Source organism: Pseudochaenichthys georgianus, chromosome 1 (assembly GCF_902827115.2).
Source record: "Pseudochaenichthys georgianus chromosome 1, fPseGeo1.2, whole genome shotgun sequence".
Classification (NCBI taxonomy): domain Eukaryota; kingdom Metazoa; phylum Chordata; class Actinopteri; order Perciformes; family Channichthyidae; genus Pseudochaenichthys; species Pseudochaenichthys georgianus.
The window spans coordinates 35,132,701-35,150,245 of NC_047503.1; the positions used below are offsets into that span (position 1 = coordinate 35,132,701).

The 17,545-nt window shown below is 39.3% G+C and overlaps 2 protein-coding genes across 2 annotated transcripts; both read left to right on the top strand.

Moving 5' to 3' along the window:
• Positions 1–293: 293 nt before the first annotated feature.
• Positions 294–5,903, top strand: lrata (lecithin retinol acyltransferase a). Its single transcript, XM_034085267.1, is given in 5 exon segments — positions 294–645; positions 5,128–5,218; positions 5,220–5,289; positions 5,752–5,791; positions 5,794–5,903. Coding segments are annotated over 5 exon segments (663 nt in total).
• Positions 5,904–7,262: 1,359 nt separating this feature from the next.
• Positions 7,263–9,503, top strand: LOC117454967 (lecithin retinol acyltransferase-like). The gene is made up of 2 exons (XM_034094281.2): positions 7,263–7,748; positions 8,621–9,503. Exons 1-2 carry the CDS (start codon positions 7,263–7,265, stop codon positions 8,774–8,776), a joined length of 642 nt encoding a protein of 213 aa, XP_033950172.1. The 3' UTR covers positions 8,777–9,503.
• The last annotated feature ends 8,042 nt before the right edge of the window (positions 9,504–17,545 follow it).

Consider the following 17,545-nt stretch of genomic DNA (forward strand, 5'->3'; position numbering starts at 1 on the left):
ACTATACATGAGTTATTGACTTTTAATTGTAATAGAGTATTAGAACACAGGTGATTTCAGTTTTACTAAATTACATTTATCAATGAATCTTATTGATGCAATTGTCCATTTGAATGCCTAATAAATGTTATTTTCACACGATATTATTATTATTTTCCCTTTGGTTGCACGTGCAGAAGGACCAATCGTGTCCTCGGGATATCCTCTGAACTTTCTCTCCTCCTCTCGACAGAAAGGATAAAAAGCTTGTTTCCCTAAAGCACTTGAGGGTAGTTTCCCCCAAAACCGTCACGATGCTGCAGCTGTTTACCTTTCTGTTGGAGAAGTTCTCTCTTCTCTTTAACTTCGAACTGTTTGGGTCCAACTGGTCGGACGGTTAGGACCGGAAAGATCACGCGCAGCGCGCTCTCCCGCAGCCCCTCCGGAGGAGAGCCCTGCTGGAAGTCCCCAGAACCCTTTTCACCCACTTCGGCATTTATCTAGGCGACAATAAAGTGGCTCACCTGATCCCCGACATCCTACCTGTGCTCACACTCGACCGGAAGCTCATTGGTTCTGTCATTACAAACACGGGACTGATCTTCAGCGTCATCTGCAGATGCGCCACGGTGCGCGTTGACACTTTAGAGGACTTTGCATATGGCTTCAACATACGGCCGTATTCATGGAGTCAACATTGGGGGGGACCAAAAATTCAATAAAAATTTGAATACTAATTTCCTGCCATTCTAAAGGAAAATACATAAAAAATCACTAACACATGGGATACTTTAAAACCTGTTAAACCCCATGCCCCTGCCCGTGGGGGCAAAACACAACAATAGTCATGATTTTTTTTTTTTTTTAAATGTTGAAGTTAAAAGCATCAATCTGGTGCACTTTGAGAGCAACATTAGGGACTAAATCTATGGATACATCTCATCAACACCCATGTGAAACAGAACTGAACAGATTTACTTTTTCTTTATGCATATTTTACAAATCACTCCCTTTTTAAACTGTAGTATGAGTTGGAATAATTTCATACCTGTTATTCTGTTATTCTCTTATTTTGTATAACTATAATGATCATATAAAGGTGTGCCTTGGAAATACTTGTTTTGCATCGATCTTGATACAGGGTACTTATTATTATAGTTTGGATTCCTAAAGCTTTTAGTCTACTATCCCATCATTCAAGGGTGGTTTTCACAATAAGTAATGGTTTATTATTGCACGGACACTATCATTTACATATTTTTACTATGTTCAATCTGAATTTACTTTAAAACATCTATATTGATTCTGACTTTTTCTACATCCAACTCACAGGTTTATCATTGCTTTGAGAAAAAAGATTATTCATTTAACCATTTTTAGAAGTGAAGATATAGTAATTTGTTCTGGGAATGTCATTTTCAAACCTGAGACCTGAAAAACAGGCTTGGGGCTTAACTGGTTAAAATGTTTTACCATAATGTCTAATTGTGCATTGTATTACATCGCCCTATTTTATCTAGTTTAGCTTTTCTTGTTTTGTTGTTTGTAATGGCAGAGATTAGGGATGAATAAAGTACAACTATAACCATAATCACATTAAAGCATTTCAATCCATAGAAAGGTCTGTGCCACGCAATTTCAGTAGAAACAGGAACACTTTATTGCCCTTTTGTTTTACAGCCATGACTCGCACTAGCTGCTTGCCGCTCATTCAAAATCAAAAAGACCCCCAACTTCCTCCCAGACATCCGCCCAAAAAGCCCAACCCTCAAGTAAAGGACCCAAAAGCCTTTTTGCGCTTATCGTTGGCACTGATAAAAGACTGGCATATTCCTTCAAGGTCCAGTCTGTCCAGTTTCTTCTTGTGCACATGACATATGGCCACATTATTCAGCCTCGTTTGACTCATCGATGATCTAAGCCATGTCTTAAGCCTCCTCAGGACACTAAAACTCCTCTCAGCCTCTGCAGAAGAGGCAGGGACGACCAACAGAAGCCTTACTAAAGCTTCCACCTGACCGAAGAGACCTCTCACCTCTGGCACCATTTCCCGAATAATGCTAGCAACATCTGAGCTTGTTTCATAGGTGTAATTAGCCCCAAACATGGCCAGCTGCACCTGCAGTAGTCTTGAATTCAATTCAGGATACTCTTCTACCACCTTGTCTCCGTGTAGCAGCACATTTTCAAGCTGCTGCAGCTTGTGGAATCCAGCTTGTTCAAACCTCTCTATGAATTGAGTATTCACTGTGTCCAAGGCATTGTAGAATTGGACTCTGTACAAGGACTGGGCATCGGGATGGATATGGGCTGAAGCCTGACCGGTGTAACGCTTTGTAGGTTTGTGGAGATGAGGGATCTAAATTGGTTGTAGGTCCAACTTTGTTGCCACAGAACAATACATCAAAATGCTCCTCCATTCGTTTGACCTGCATGCTTGTTTTGACATGGTCTACAGCCTCCAACATGCCTGAAACGGTCTGTTTCCTAAGCTGCAGGGAGGTGTTCAGGCACTCCAAATCCCCCATCAGGTCTTCAGCCATTAAAAGGCCGAGCGCAGTGTTCCCTTTAAGAAATGTTCCATGAAGACCATTGGCCTTGGCTGAAGTTTCAGGTGAGCTGCATGATGCCATTTCTTCAAGGGCCATCAGCACTGACTCATACTGCTTGAGAACTGAGCGGATGGCAGGGGTACGTACAGTCCACCTGGTGGGACAGAGAGGCTTCAGTGAGGTGAAAGTTGAACCATGCTCTGATTTTGCGATATTCTGGAAAATCAACTTGAACTTGCCAGATTGATTAAAGAAGCCCCCCAATTCATGGACCAGACCCATTGCATCTCTTACTAGTGGAGAGGCTCCACAGGCAGCCTGCGTAATTAAGTTCACGCAGTGGGGACCAGGGTGACAATACACAGCCAGCGGTTGTTCTTTCCTTAAAATGGCTTGTACTCCCTGCAATCGTCCAGCCATGTTTGCGGCACCATCATAAGTTTGTCCTCGGAGTTGAGACAGAGGAAGCTGTAGGCGCGTCATCACATCACATGCCATCTTGGCTATATTTTGCCCTGTTGTTGATGACACTTGGTAGATTCCCAGGAATTCTTCCTTTTGGTTGTAGATCTGCATCTACAGAGCGCACACATATTGACTCCTGCTCAACTCCTGATATATCTTGGGTGCCATCAATGCTAATTGCGAACTGGACCACTGGCATTGATGTTATTTCCGACACAATTTCTTTGACGATTGTATTGGCCATCACCTTCAACAGTTCGTTCTGCAATTCCGGACTGGTGAAATCGAGGGGACCTTTTAGCCAGGAGGTCAGCTCTGCATCGCCCGTTGCCTTGTACTTTAGAAGCTGGCTTAAATTCCCACTCTCCTTCTGATAGCCTCGAAAAGCCAGACCTTGCCGCGCCAAGTACCTCACACCCTCAATAATCTTCATCAGATTTCTTCTTGCTTGTTGCTGCCGTCTTTCAAGCTCACGTGAAAGTTGCACATTAACAGGCTCTGGCTCCTGAATCCTAGTCATCACAGCTAATTTGTGACACTGGTTGTGTTTATGCACACTACATTTCTCCAGTGCCTTCTTCCAATGGTTATAACCAGTCTTGACAAACGCTAAATCTGCTTTTGACGCAAGCTTAGACTTTTGTGCTGCAAAGTATTTAGCACAATAGAAACAGAGGACCCCTTTTACAGAGGGGCTGTAATGGAGCCATGGATGATCTTCAAACCACTTCTCCTGAAAGTAGAGTATTCTATTTGATAGGGTTTGACTGGGTATGACTTTCACGTTTGGATGATTTGGGCAAAGTCCAAGCTCCTCCCCTTCCTTTCCAGTACCTTCATTTTCGCCTGCCTGGCTGCTCTCTCTATCATTGTCAAACTCACTCTCCCTGCTTGATGGTATTATCTGAAATACATATGAGGATGATCTCATCTTAAATTAACATTAACATTAGACTGCTATGTTGTCATTATTCTGTCTTAACCATCAATATAGCTCCTTTCTGACTTACCTCCATGTCACCAGCGCACACTCTCCCTGTCTGGTCGCCATGCTCACATTCTCTCTCTCCCTCTCTCTCTTTACTCTGAACACACCAGAGTGAACATGGAAGAAATATTATCAGTAAACAAGCTATCTGACTGGTAACAATACTCACTTTCTCACTGCTCTTAACTTACTTTTTTTCTTTTCTGAGCCTGCCCAAAAAACTGTCTAATGTCACCCTTCCTCTTGCTCATGCTTACAGCTTGACCTCGGCGATCTGCAGTTGCTGATGTGATGAATACGGGTCAGCAGCGCTGGATATAAGATAATTTAACATGTTTATTAGCAATTCTGAGCGTTCTAAACTCAGCACAAGCTATGATGCACACTGCAAACCTCCTGCGTGTGAGTATCTTTTAAATGCTTTTGACGATTATGAAATACTATTTAATAATAATTGTAGAGTATTTATTATTTAATTAATTCTGGCACCTTTGGTATTCCATAGTTGTCACACATCACAGTTTTAAAGCTTTCCACACCCTACAAATTACAAAATAAAATAGAAATAATCCACATGAATAAATATCTATTGGATTACATCCAAAACGACACCGTCATTTTCCACATAGCTGACACTAGCCCGCCAAACCCTGGCTAACAACTGAAACCAGCTAGCCCACAGCTAGTTAGCTACTATTCCTGAAAAGTTCGGTTTTTTAACATCAGAACTACAAGTTACTTACACAAAGAAGCTAAACCGGAGGGTTCATTAACATTACCATTACGAAATAAAATAATATAGATTACTTTAGGGCTAACTAGAAAAGATACCAGAACTGATGGAGGGCAAATTAAAACATGACTGACCTGCTTGGAGCATCAAGCTAACTGAAGGTGTACTCAGACGTACAACAGCGAACACCCCCGGGTACAAAATAAGGAACCAATTTACATATGAAAAGAAATATCATTTTGGTGAAGTTCACAATAACAGAAAATATAGATTTTCAAGTATACAAATAACCAAAATAAAGAAGTCATAAAATAGCAATTTTATTTTAATTAAAAAATAAAAAATATGATATTGATATTTATTGGGGGGGACATTTTGAGTGTATCTGAATATTGGGGGGGATGTCCCCCCCCCCAATGAATACGGCCCAATGGATAAATTCACGAAGGAACAAGCATTGGCCAATGAAGATGTTGCTAAGAGAGCTGAAAAACACATCGGAGCCTCACTATAACTGTGAACACTTTGTGACCGATTGCAGATAATGTGCAGCCAGCCTGCAAACAGATAAGGTTGGTATAGTCCTAAACGCTTTTCTGACAATGGGTGCAGAATTAAATGTCTATGTTAATTGTTGTTTTGGTTATTGGTCATTCAAATTATGCCATGTATATTATACTTTAAAAACGTATTTTTTTCTGGTGTTAGGAGAAGCTGTCTCCATTCGCAGTTCATCTTGTAGGCTACTTACAGTACTACTACTACTTACATTCCCAAATAGCCAAATCAGATTATTCAAACCAACCAACACTGAGTATACTTGGCATGATAGAGCCTCTTGCACTTCAATGCCACGTGGCTGCCCAGATTTGAGAAGTTGGCATCCTTCTGAATTAACCTTCACATCTGTTCACAGTAACTATGTTTTTTTTTCCAGGTATCAGGCAATCAGAAAGGTTCTGTAGGGCATACAATGCAATTCAAAATAGTGTATAAACAACATTAAATAATTAACTATATTTCTTTTTTTATAGTTCTGCGAATGCTTGAAATCAATCATCAGAGACCAGCGCAGCGTGCTGTCACAGGCCTCCTGGGAATTGTGTCCATTATCTGCTACGGCATGGCACCATCAACAACATTACCCACAATCCTCATTCCCTTAACTCTGTGGATGGCTGGTTGAAGAAGTGCATAGAAGGAACCTACAAACAATCAAACACACAAACTGAGCTTCTACTTGGCAAGGAGTGACCTGAAACCTCCTCAGGACCGTGCCCTTCTGTCTTATGGAGTTAAAACTATACATGTCATGACCTTTGAGTAGACAATGTTTAATGTTTTGTTTTTGTACCTACATGCAAATAATAGTCTCCTATGTGACTTACATTGGTCCTCTCATGAAAGTGTTGGGAAAAATATACTTATAAAAGAATACAGATTCACTTTTGCTAACATTACAGTCAACACACACATTGACTTTAATTAAGTGTATTTTGTCAACAGCTTACACATAACTGTATTAGAGTGCACACAAAGAATATACAGTGGTACATTGACTACAACAATATCTAAATGTATTGTATGTGGTTGGAATTCTCTTGCAATGAACGTAATATAATTAAATGTTGTAAATATGAAAAATGTTTAATAAACTATTTATTTGTTCTACTTGAGTGAGTGGACGCAGCCTACACCTCAGAACACATGCCGGTGAGAGCAAAGCCATCATATGATATAGTGTTTGTGATATTCAATCATATACTGTAAAAGTTAAAAAGGGAAGTCCATATACATAGATTCTGCATTTATTTGCTGAATGTCTGACGTAACAATAGTATTGATCAATCACAGTTGAGAAGTCTTTGGTTAAATATTGCTAACAATTCTGTTTGGAAAACAATCCAGTCGTACTAGTCATCTTTAACTCCATCTCCAGTCTCACACCTCAAGTTGCAATTATAGTCAATGGGTTCAAAGATTGCTGAAACAATAACACAGTTTATGTGTAAATGTATAGTGTAGATGTGCTGCAAAAAGTTACAATAAACACATCAAAAGTAATGCACCTAATGCTATATACAGCACCTATACTTTGTATTTTACTATATATTTTATTTTATATTAAGTTTCTTTTTTTATTTAAATCCTACACATCACTACTATTTCTATAACTATGTGATTATATATGTTTTCTAAATGTCTAAAAAGTGCTGAATAACGATGAAACAAATAAGGGATGTCTAGTCAACGAAACAATGGTTGTTATTTTTTGGTTGGGTTTCTCAATCTCAGTAACCTTCAAATTAAAGATTTAACTTGTTGCCAATTCAGCCTCCTTAATGAGGACCCCTGACCTTAATACAACAAAGCCTGAGTTTCAAAATCCAACCACACAGCAAAGTGATTAGAGAAAGCTCCTTTATTTCTGTCAAAATCTTACTGAGCCATTGACCAATATCTAAATCCTATTAACCGCTCTAGCCCCTCCCAATTCCCTCTCAAATAAAAACAGGTTTCGAGCTCTTTACCACACACTGCAATCATGTTTCTTTACCAACTACTAAACATTTTCTACGTAGCTTCCCAAAAGGAGGAGGAATCTAAAAATGATTCGTCCCGTTACAAGCGTGGTGATTTACTGGAAGTCCCCAGGACATTATTTACACATTTTGGTATCTACTTGGGTGACAATCGTGTGGCTCATCTCATCCCGGACATCCTTCCTGTGTTTACCAAGAATACATCTGCAATTTCAACGATGGTATCAAATAACCGCTTGGTGTTGGGAGTCATCGCTAAGGTTGCCAGCGTCAGAGTGGACTCCTTGGCTGATTTTGCGTACGGTTCGGAGATCTTGGTCAACCACATGGACAAGGTGTGCAGTCAGCCTCCTTTGGACAGGGACGAGGTAGTGAGAAGGGCAGAGAAACTCCTGGGCAAGGTCAACTACAGCCTACTGTGGTACAACTGTGAACACTACGTCATGTACTGCAGATACGGCATGTCCATCAGCTACCAGACATACCAGGTACAGTCTGACTCTGAGCACCTGTCAGTAGAAAGTAATATTTCCATATTAGCTGTAAAAACGATATGCCTTTCTAACGAAACCCACATTCCACAGGCTAGGAAAAATGCTTGATTTGAACCAAAGCCAATAAGAGGCTTTGACAGGAAAAATGTTTCTCATAAGTAGGTATTTTCCAGTTGTTTTCCTTTGACAAACCTTCTTCCCTGAGCTACAGTGGAAGGACATTAATAGTTAGTAACTTTGGAAGACAGCCATTGTTTTCCCCCAAAGTCAGACTGCTGAATGTATTGTATTCAAAATCGATTTTTGAATAGGACCAGGACTGTAAAGTGTGTTTCCCCTCATTTAAATTTGATCAGCATTAGTGAGGAATCTCCTTCCATCTGATATTATTGGAATATTCTATGAAGTATGGTTTACAAACTGACTTCTACTAAATAGATGAGAAAACATTCTGACTATTTGACATTGTTGAACAACTTATGTCCATTATTCTTTTGAGAAATGATTTAGCTTCTTAACCTACCATCCAGTAATCTGACTTCTTTACAGGTATTACTGTGTTTGCACCCTGAGATTGTTGTATGAGAAAGGTCACATGCAAAAGCTAAAGGTTTAAAGTCAACTGCATGTGCATGTCAGTTGTTTTCCTGTGAAAAACAATGTAAGCTGAAACACACTTACTAACATGAGGATATTTCAACAGCAGAGTTGTTTCCCTCTGTCCACTGAAGTAAAAATATACTTTACTTATTCACGAGGAGAGTAGCTCCATCTAGTGTTACTTTGTGCCTAAATGACATGTACTGCCAAGCTAATTTGAGATTTACTTAGCTTCAGATCACTAATTCTCACACTGTTTGTTGTAGTTCTGCACAGCAGTACGGAAGATTGTTTGCAGCAGGAAGAGCTCCTATCTGACTGCACTGTGTGGTGTAGCAGTCCCGCTGTATCTGGGCTGTGTGACGCTGCTCACGGTTTTACCCACGCTGCTCGTCTCCTTCACCATCTGGATGGCAGCCTGACGTTATCTGGTGAGACGGCCCTCATGAGAAAGACTAATGCAGTGCACTGGTGGGAGTTGAAATGAAGTCCTGCTGTTGAGCCGAAAAGACATTGGGAAAAAGAAGTGTCAACTGTAATAGAAATGTCAGAATTCTACTTTTTACCTTATTTTAACTGAAGTTGTATTTGTCTTTTCCTTGATAGTTTGCTGTCGTGACCGAACCTTTTGTGTTAGATGTCTAAATGTGTACATTATTCATCACTAATGTTCACCAGGCTCCGGTGTTCAGCATTTATCTTAATTAACAGTAGCAGCTCGTAGATTATAGTTTGACGTTGACTCATAACTCCGGAAGACTGAGATAAAAATCAACAGTAATCTGGAAAGGAGAAAGTGACCTATGGGAACATGATGGTGTCTGCAGATGGAAGAGTTGCTAGGAATGCTGTAATGAATGTTTTTAAATTGTGATACTAAACATATTTCATGCTCTTGCTAAAAGGTTCCTTCGTAATGTATTTTCAATATATTGCAAGGTTAATGTCATATTTGTTGGTCATTCAGCATGTATTTCTACTTTATCTGCTTTTCATGAATGTAAAAAACTACAAATGTTTTTATATTATCTTCTCTGCTGCCATCAGTGTACATTTTATTCCATTATATTTTTGTATTTCTCTGGTTTTATGTGTCTTACTGCAGTGTTGAAATGTATTAGTCACAGCTCTAAGATGTTAAGCACTTCGTAACCGCATGCTTTAAAAAGAAGTACTGGATAAATAAAGTTTATCTTTACTATTATTGCTACTAAAGTTCTTGGATTGTGCCCATTTACACACAGCAGTTTAAAAAAAAGGAAAGCACAAGAGAACAGACTATACAAATTAATACAGGGCTGGGAAAAAAAATGCCATAAACAGTTAAATTAGACATACATATTTAGTTCATTACTGCGGAGAATAACTTTATTTCGTCATGGCAACATTCTTTTAGTATTTCCACTGAGATTTCAAAGCCAGCAAGCCAAATAGCCATGTTTACAGATGACAGGAGATACTTAACGGTCAGCACAAATGTTTTATAATTTCTAGAAGATAAATTATTTCAAGAATAAGAGGATTAGTGTTGTAAATCAATAATCTTGCTGCTGTTAAAAGGGATTACATTTCAAATGACTGCCAACAGGACACACTAAGTGACAATCAAGGAGTTTATATTTATAAAAAATAAATGAATCTTTATGAGAGTTTAACGGTTTGGGGTGTGTGCCTTCAAAGCTATTAAGTTAATGTACGTCGATAAAACAGACATCAAACTGAATGGTTCAAAAATGTACGTTTGGGGAGATCCTTTATGATAGTTTAATTATTTAAAAAAACAGAAATTGGTATGTGAAACCAAGTCCAATGTCATTTATATAAAAGCTTTATTTATATATTTCACATTTGGGTGATCAAATATTTAAAACGTACAGAAACACTTGGTGCAACAGTCCACCTTACACCTTTTTATCTTGCTCAATATACAAACATCTATGCAATTATCTCCAAATGAACTTAATGGAAAAAGATTGATATGATTGTTTCCCAAAGTTACAACATGTTGTAATCCAACAAGATACTCAGATTTATACTCAATACTCATGCATATTTGTTGGTGTTTACACTTACAAAACAACATTCGAAAGTGAGGTCAAAAAACATTTTGTTCTCTAGCTTGCCGCACAAACAAAACAAAAACTAATTGGCTGGTCAATCAGCAATTTAACAACACTATGAAATAATAAAAAATAACGACAGTAAAGACTGGATAAAGCGCTATATAAGAACAGTCCATGAACCATAGGAATATAATGACAGAAATTCAGAGCTTAATTTGAAAACCTAAATAAAAGCTATGAAGGCATCTAGACGGCATACGATACAGCCCAGTCTCCAAGATCACAAGGCAAAACTTTAACAACTCTGAGAGAACGCACACCAACGTTTTGTGAGCAGGCATATGGAGAACAGAGATGTGGGGTGTCAGATCCATGGAGGAGAGACTGCAAACTGGTTTGTAATTAAGGATTTAAAAATCACTCGTCTCTCTGCTGACTAACGGGGCTCTGCGGGAAGTCATGCTGATCGACCAGATGCATCTCTAAAGGCACAGTAGGGTGTAAACTGTAGACTATTTTTATATCATCCTAGCTGCGATAGATAGTGCGATACTTTGCTAATGTTTCAAGATAAAGGAAATGCACCCAACGGCAAAAATCATCCTTGATCACAGGAAGTACATCATTTCCCCCCATACACGTTCACCTGTAATTACTTCAGTAACTAAGCCGTATCCATGTCAACCTAAAATGCATGTGAGATTATTATTGTGTGCTCCTATTATTACCTATTCACATGCATTTGGTTTTTAACAAGTTCTCAACCTAAGCTCAGATGAATCAAATGAACACCAGCACTTTTTCTGTCAAACTTTGTATATACACACACACCTGCTTGACCATCAGGATAGTAAGTTGTATAAAGTCACTGAGGTCAAACAGCACAGGTAAAGACCAGTGCCAATGATGGATAATTGATTTTCCATTACACTTAGGCACAGATCCTGCTGAGAAGCACTATGCATTGATTCAAGAGAGGCCGATGTAATGGGCGCAAGCCCCCGAGTTCTATTAAGCGGTGTGCAGGTGCAGAGTCCCTGCTGAGATTGAAGAGTAACCGAGTTTTGTCTCCTATAACAATGACGTCTTTTAGCTTTTAGCCTGGATTCACTGAGGGAAATCTGATTTTCATATCTTTATTCCCACATGATGTCAAGGGCCTCCTTAATTTAGCTTCCAATACATCAAACATGGATCACATGACTGCTTTAGAAATCAAGTTTCTGTAAAAATAGAGTATGATGCATCTATAGCAAGAGCACACATACACAGTCTGTCTAGGAAGTAAGACTTGCTCGAAGCATAAACATGCTGGTTACAGTCCATCCATTCATACAGCAAGGGGCCATTACAGGGCACTGATGCCAGTAATGGCCTCTTAACGCTGATAATTATTGTTGTTATTAAAATATATTGCTTTGGGTTTGTTAGTTAAGATGAAGTAAATTTCAAATTCATTATTTTCAACAGTTTTTTCACCCGTGACACAGCCTTGCGGGATATTACAGACCAAACATTTAAACTGTGAAATGGTTTCCACACCACTGAAAGCTACACTGAAAAAACTCAAACGTTGACTTTAATTAAATGTATTATGTCAACAGATTTCACATAACGCGGATACAAGCGGTCGAGATGGGTTTTCTCCGCAGGGTGGCTGGTGTCTCCCTTAGGGATAAGGTGAGAAGTTCGGTCATCCGGGAGGGACTCAGAGTTGAACCGCTCCTCCTTCGCGTCGAAAGGAGCCAGTTGAGGTGGTTCGGGCACCTAGTTAGGATGCGACCTGGGCGCCTCCCATAGGGAGGTGTTCCAGGCACGTCCAGCTGGGAAGAGACCAAGGGGTAGACCTAGGACCAGGTGGAGCGATTATATCTCTTCGCTGGCCTGGGAGCGCCTTGGGACCCCCCAGTCAGAGCTGGTTGATGTCGCCAGGGAAAGGAAAGTTTGGGGCTCTCTGCTGGAACTGCTACCTCCGCGACCCGACCACGGATAAGCGGGAGAAGATGGATGGATTTCACATAACTGTATTAGGTTAGTTAAAAGCAATAATATTAAGTTTAAATACAAAATATTAGGTTCAACTTAACATTATTGCTTTCAACTAACCTAATACAGTTACGTGAAATTTGTTGACATAATACATTTAATTAAAGCCAACGTTTCTGTTTGTTCAGTGTATACAATACTATTAAAGTGCACCTATCATGCTATTTTTAGGCATATATTATAGGTCTCAGATATACAAAAAAACATGTCTATGATGTGTTTTTCTCAAAATACAAACAGATCATGCATTTTAGACATCCCTTATATTATATCCCTCTTCCAGCCCTGTTAGAGAAATGCGGATTTTGGGTTCTTAGCTTGAAAAAGAAAAAAAAGAGGAGAATGAGCTAATGCCTGATCAGAATTCTACCGGAGATAAAGTTACATTCTGCTGTGATAAAACGCCATCATGTTCTAAACCACATCAAGGATTATTTCTGAAACATGTATGGAGCTCAAATGCTTTTTCTCTTGCGGGTTTATCTCAAGGTGAGTTCCTTTTTTATTTCCTGCTTTTTAAAAACATGTGCTCCCCAGTAGGCCTACAGGTTAGCTCTGAGTGTTAGCGATGCTTGCTAATGGAAAAAAATACCATATTACGTCCAAAACACGTCAGGCATTGTTTCTGATAGCAACTCTGTGGGTCCACCATCCGAAATTACGTAATATCGCAACACACTCTCACTCCCTAAGCGTCCAGGAGCGACGCTTGGGCAGGGTCCCATGGCGTCCAGTTGGGACGCGCCGAGGCTCTTTCAGCTTCATAAACGGACGCAAAGAGCTTTCAACTGATTGCAATGTATTCCCATCGGCGGCGGTATTTGACGCTTAGGGAAGCGCATCCATTTATGTCGGCATTTATGTTGGCTTAAAGGCAATGTGAGCGTCCATTCCCATTGGATATCGGAGAATTGTACACCCGGATGTAAGTATTCTCCTTACTGTCGATTGATTTGAAAATGATATCTCCACTACTCATCAACTCAAAAACATCAGATTACCTTTGTTAATTACACAACATTGATAGGTTTAAATTGAGGGCGACTGTGGCTGCGAGGGAGTGCGGTCGTCTTTCAACCAGAAGGTTGTGGGTTCGATCCCAGCCCATGCAGTCAACATGTCGATGTATCCTTGGGCAAGATACTTAACCCTGAGTTGCTCCCGATGGCATGGCCAATGGTGTGTGAATGTGAGTCAATGTTAGGTCCTAGAGCAAGTGGTACTGCTCTGTATGAATGGGTGTGAATGGGTGAATGACATGTAGTATGTAAAGCGCTTTGAGGGGGTGTAAAGACTGGATAAAGCGCTATATAAGTACAGTTCATTTATCATTCATTCATTTACAATGCTTTTATATTTTTCCCCTTCAATTCTGAGAAACAACTTGTTTTCTCTGAAATGTGGAGCGCCAAAGATACTACACTACCCACAGTCCAGCTATTGTTGTGAAGACGCCTGTCCCAGAGGCTATCTCTCTAGGGCTCTGACCTGTCCGCTTTGACAAACCTCGTGATAAGTCAACAAGCTCTGTGATTGGATGAAACATAAATTCATACAAAAAAAGTGACGTCGATTTTACTCTCATCTATTATTCGAAACCATTCTATTTATTCTAACGTAAATTACATGCCAGTGTTTTATCTTTTTATTACTTATATTTGTATACTTTATTTGCTATGAGTTATATCTGAAGCATATTATGTTTCTGAAGATGTGTAGTCAATTCCACCCTTCAATGTAGCATAAATGTGAAATCTCATTACAGGAACAATACCGGAAACAGATGTAATAATAATTCCTTACATTCATTATAGCGCTTTTTCAATGACTCAAAGCGCTTTTTACATATACACACATTACACATATATCATACATGCAATGGTCAGATACTGTGGACAATACCCACAGGAGCAAGTTCAGGTGATTACGCTGACGTCACTTCGTCTTCTTCTTCTCTGGGTTTACTGGCAGGCCGCAAAACCACTTCACGGCGAGTACAACAAAAAAACGAGAGAAGAAGAACTACACGGGGGAGGGGGTATAAAGCCCATCCGCTGTATGAGGCGTTTGTTTACTTTCCGACCTCAGACATGATGGAGTTCATAAGGGTAATTTACAAATAAAATACCCCATTATAACAATGGACTTTATCTTTATGTATTTATTATATATTGCCCCCTCAGGCTGATTTTGGAAAAGGACATCAACCCTTGTTTGGTGTTTTTCCCTTATTTATCTAAAACAAATGACATGATCAATTACTTGTGTTTATCTGTGTAAGACTTGTGTTTCTGATAAATTCAACCACCGACACCTGTCTGCTCTCACATTCTTCTATTCTGCACATTTGGGGTGGGACACAATAAATAAAGCTTCGCCAGTTTGTTTGTTTTATTGCACAGTCAAGACATAACAATAACGGCATCATGCTGTTCCAGGTGTGTCGTATGCATGTAAATTGAAGTTAAATAACAGTGTGCAATGTAAAATAAAGTGTAAGTAGTTTCAAAACAATGTAACAGTGGCAATATATATAGCAGCAGACACGCCTTAGTGCAAGTTAGGTGTCAGTATTAAAAAACAGTGGCAATATATATATATATATAATAACAATAGAAAATCGTTACCACTCTTATTATTGTGGTCTTTAATTTTTTTATAGTCCTGCCTGAGTTTCTTTATTTTTACCCGGCATCCGTGTGCACTGTGCACGATTCTCAGCTCAAGTAGCGAACATCGCTCAAAACATTTGGAGTTGGGAACTGCTTTCTGTAGAAGCTGCTGCATCCCGTCCTTGGAGTAAATTGCCAGAAGCGCCGACACTTCCTCATCATTCCACCGCTCCGGTGTTGTAGTACGTGTGGTCATAACTGCTTTAAAGTACAAAAAAACTACTCGCTCAGGTGTGGATGTGGTTTTGTAGCGAGGAAAAAAATGGCTGCCTAACAAAACAAATTCAGAGTCTAACGGGGCGTGGTTTGCAATTCGCCCAGCCAATAGAAATAGAATAGAAATTGGCACTCTTTTGTCACCAGGTTCGTACCACCTCTCTAGCAGGGACTAAAAAGTACCAAAAGAGTTCCAAAAGAGTTCCCGGCACTGAGTAGTCCCGGCGGTGTGAACGCGACATTATTGGTACTAACGGAACTAAAGAACTAAAGTACCAGGGAAAGTCCTGCGGCGTGAACGCGGCTATAGACTGTATAAATGGACGTAGGGTCCGTGACGTCACCCATAGGATTCTGCAGAGTTGCCGAGAAGCCCTTAGTAGGCGGAGTCGGCCACTAACGGCTCGACTGTGACGTCAGAGTTCAACTCCCGCCTGCTCCAAATAAGGGCAAAGAGGCGGGACATCCTACCACCTAGCTGAACGTTCCAGAGCTAGCTGAAGCTACCAAACTAAGCTAACATGCTCCCCATCTGCACACTGCCGTGGCATTTTACGTTTCTAAGGTAAGCGGACATGAAACTATTCAGCAAAACTATAAATAATAATCTAAGTTATTGAGTTTTTAGCATAATACTTCAGAATCTTAAAATCCCTTAATGTTTGTATGCAATTGTGCTAAATTCAACACTGGAATCAAGCAAATATGTTTGCATGACATTAGTTATTTATATTTTGATATAACTTAACTATACGTTTAATACATTTAAGTCAAGCTAAGGTACATGTGATGGTAGCTAGTTAGTGCTCTTACCTGTGAGGCCTCCTCCAAACAGCATAATAACCAGACTGTATCATTAAAACTAAGTACCAGTTCTAGATCCTTGACTTTAGACAAACAATTCAAAAGACAACATGTATTTAAAGACCAATCTTTATTTGAAGGTGCCTCTTAACCTGATATATTAGTTATACAGTAATAGTATTGACAATCTAAAAAAACTGAGCAACTCAACAGTCAACTTTATATTTCTTATTGTCTAAAGCATTTATTATTTTCATTTCCCCTCTCATATTCAGTGTGGACGGATTGAGACAGCATGGTGTCCAGAGAGCTGCAGAGACTTCAGCGAGAAACCTCCGTATGATGGACGTCCCGTCTGTTGGTTTGGAGAGGACTGAGGGTCTTTCCTCAGCGAGGAGGACCAGGCCTGATGGAGGAGCTGATACCAACTGCACAGGCCTAGTCTGTCACTTTATTTGACTAAATGTGTTTACTTATACATTTAATAGGTTTACACCTTCTGTCCATATGTGCTTTTTATTTAAAACATTTGATTAAGTTTTGGTTCACATTTCAATAAATTGTATTTGTATTTGCATTCCTTTCGTCCATTATTCTTACTGAAAATGTTAGATTACATAATTCACATCTGACTGAAGATTGAACATCTGCCCCATTTATTTGTGACGTTGCAAACTCTGCGGTACAAGGCACAACTGATGTGAAGCTCGTAAAGTGAGGCAAATAGAAATAATCAGCTGATGGAGTGTAGATGTGGAAATAGCTGCATTCGATCAGCTGACAGTGTTTTCACAATAAAAGTAGTTTCTTAGTGAATGTCCTGTACTGGTCTTACAATCTCATAACATCAGCTTTTAATGTTCCTCTTGGATGTTCTTCTTGACCCTCAGAGAAGGAGAAAATGTTGTGTCTTTCAGGCATGTCCTTTCCTAACAAAAATTACAGGAAACATAAATCATATTATTGCAGAACAAGTGTGTTATTTATGAAAGCGGTGTGTTTGTGTGTTTAGGGGCGTAGATATAATTATTTTGTAATTGTAATGTTTTTTGTTTTTTTTCAACAGAGCTACAAAGACAATCAGATTATGAATGAACACTATGAAGTTCATCAACATTGAAATATATGTTATTATCAAAATAATATTGAACTGTTACAAGACGTAGTGCAACTGTAGAAGCTTGCTCTGTTGTCTCACTGAAAGAATATAAAAGACAATATTGAGAGATAAATAGTAGCAGTTCTCACTATGTGTTAAATATATTTGCCTTCAATACATTAAATTAGAAAGCTGACAAAATCATAGTGCTTGTTAACATCTAAATGTAACTTTTTGCATGGAAAAAACCCTCAACTTCACTGATGTGTAGGTGATCTAGTATTTAGTATT

Excerpts from the sequence above, each read along its gene's own strand:
- LOC117454967 (XM_034094281.2), top strand. The coding sequence starts at position 7,263 with ATGTTTCTTTACCAACTACTAAACATTTTCTACGTAGCTTCCCAAAAG. Across the intron at positions 7,749-8,620 it reads TCAGCTACCAGACATACCAG|TTCTGCACAGCAGTACGGAA; the intron begins GTACAGTCTGAC and ends TGTTTGTTGTAG.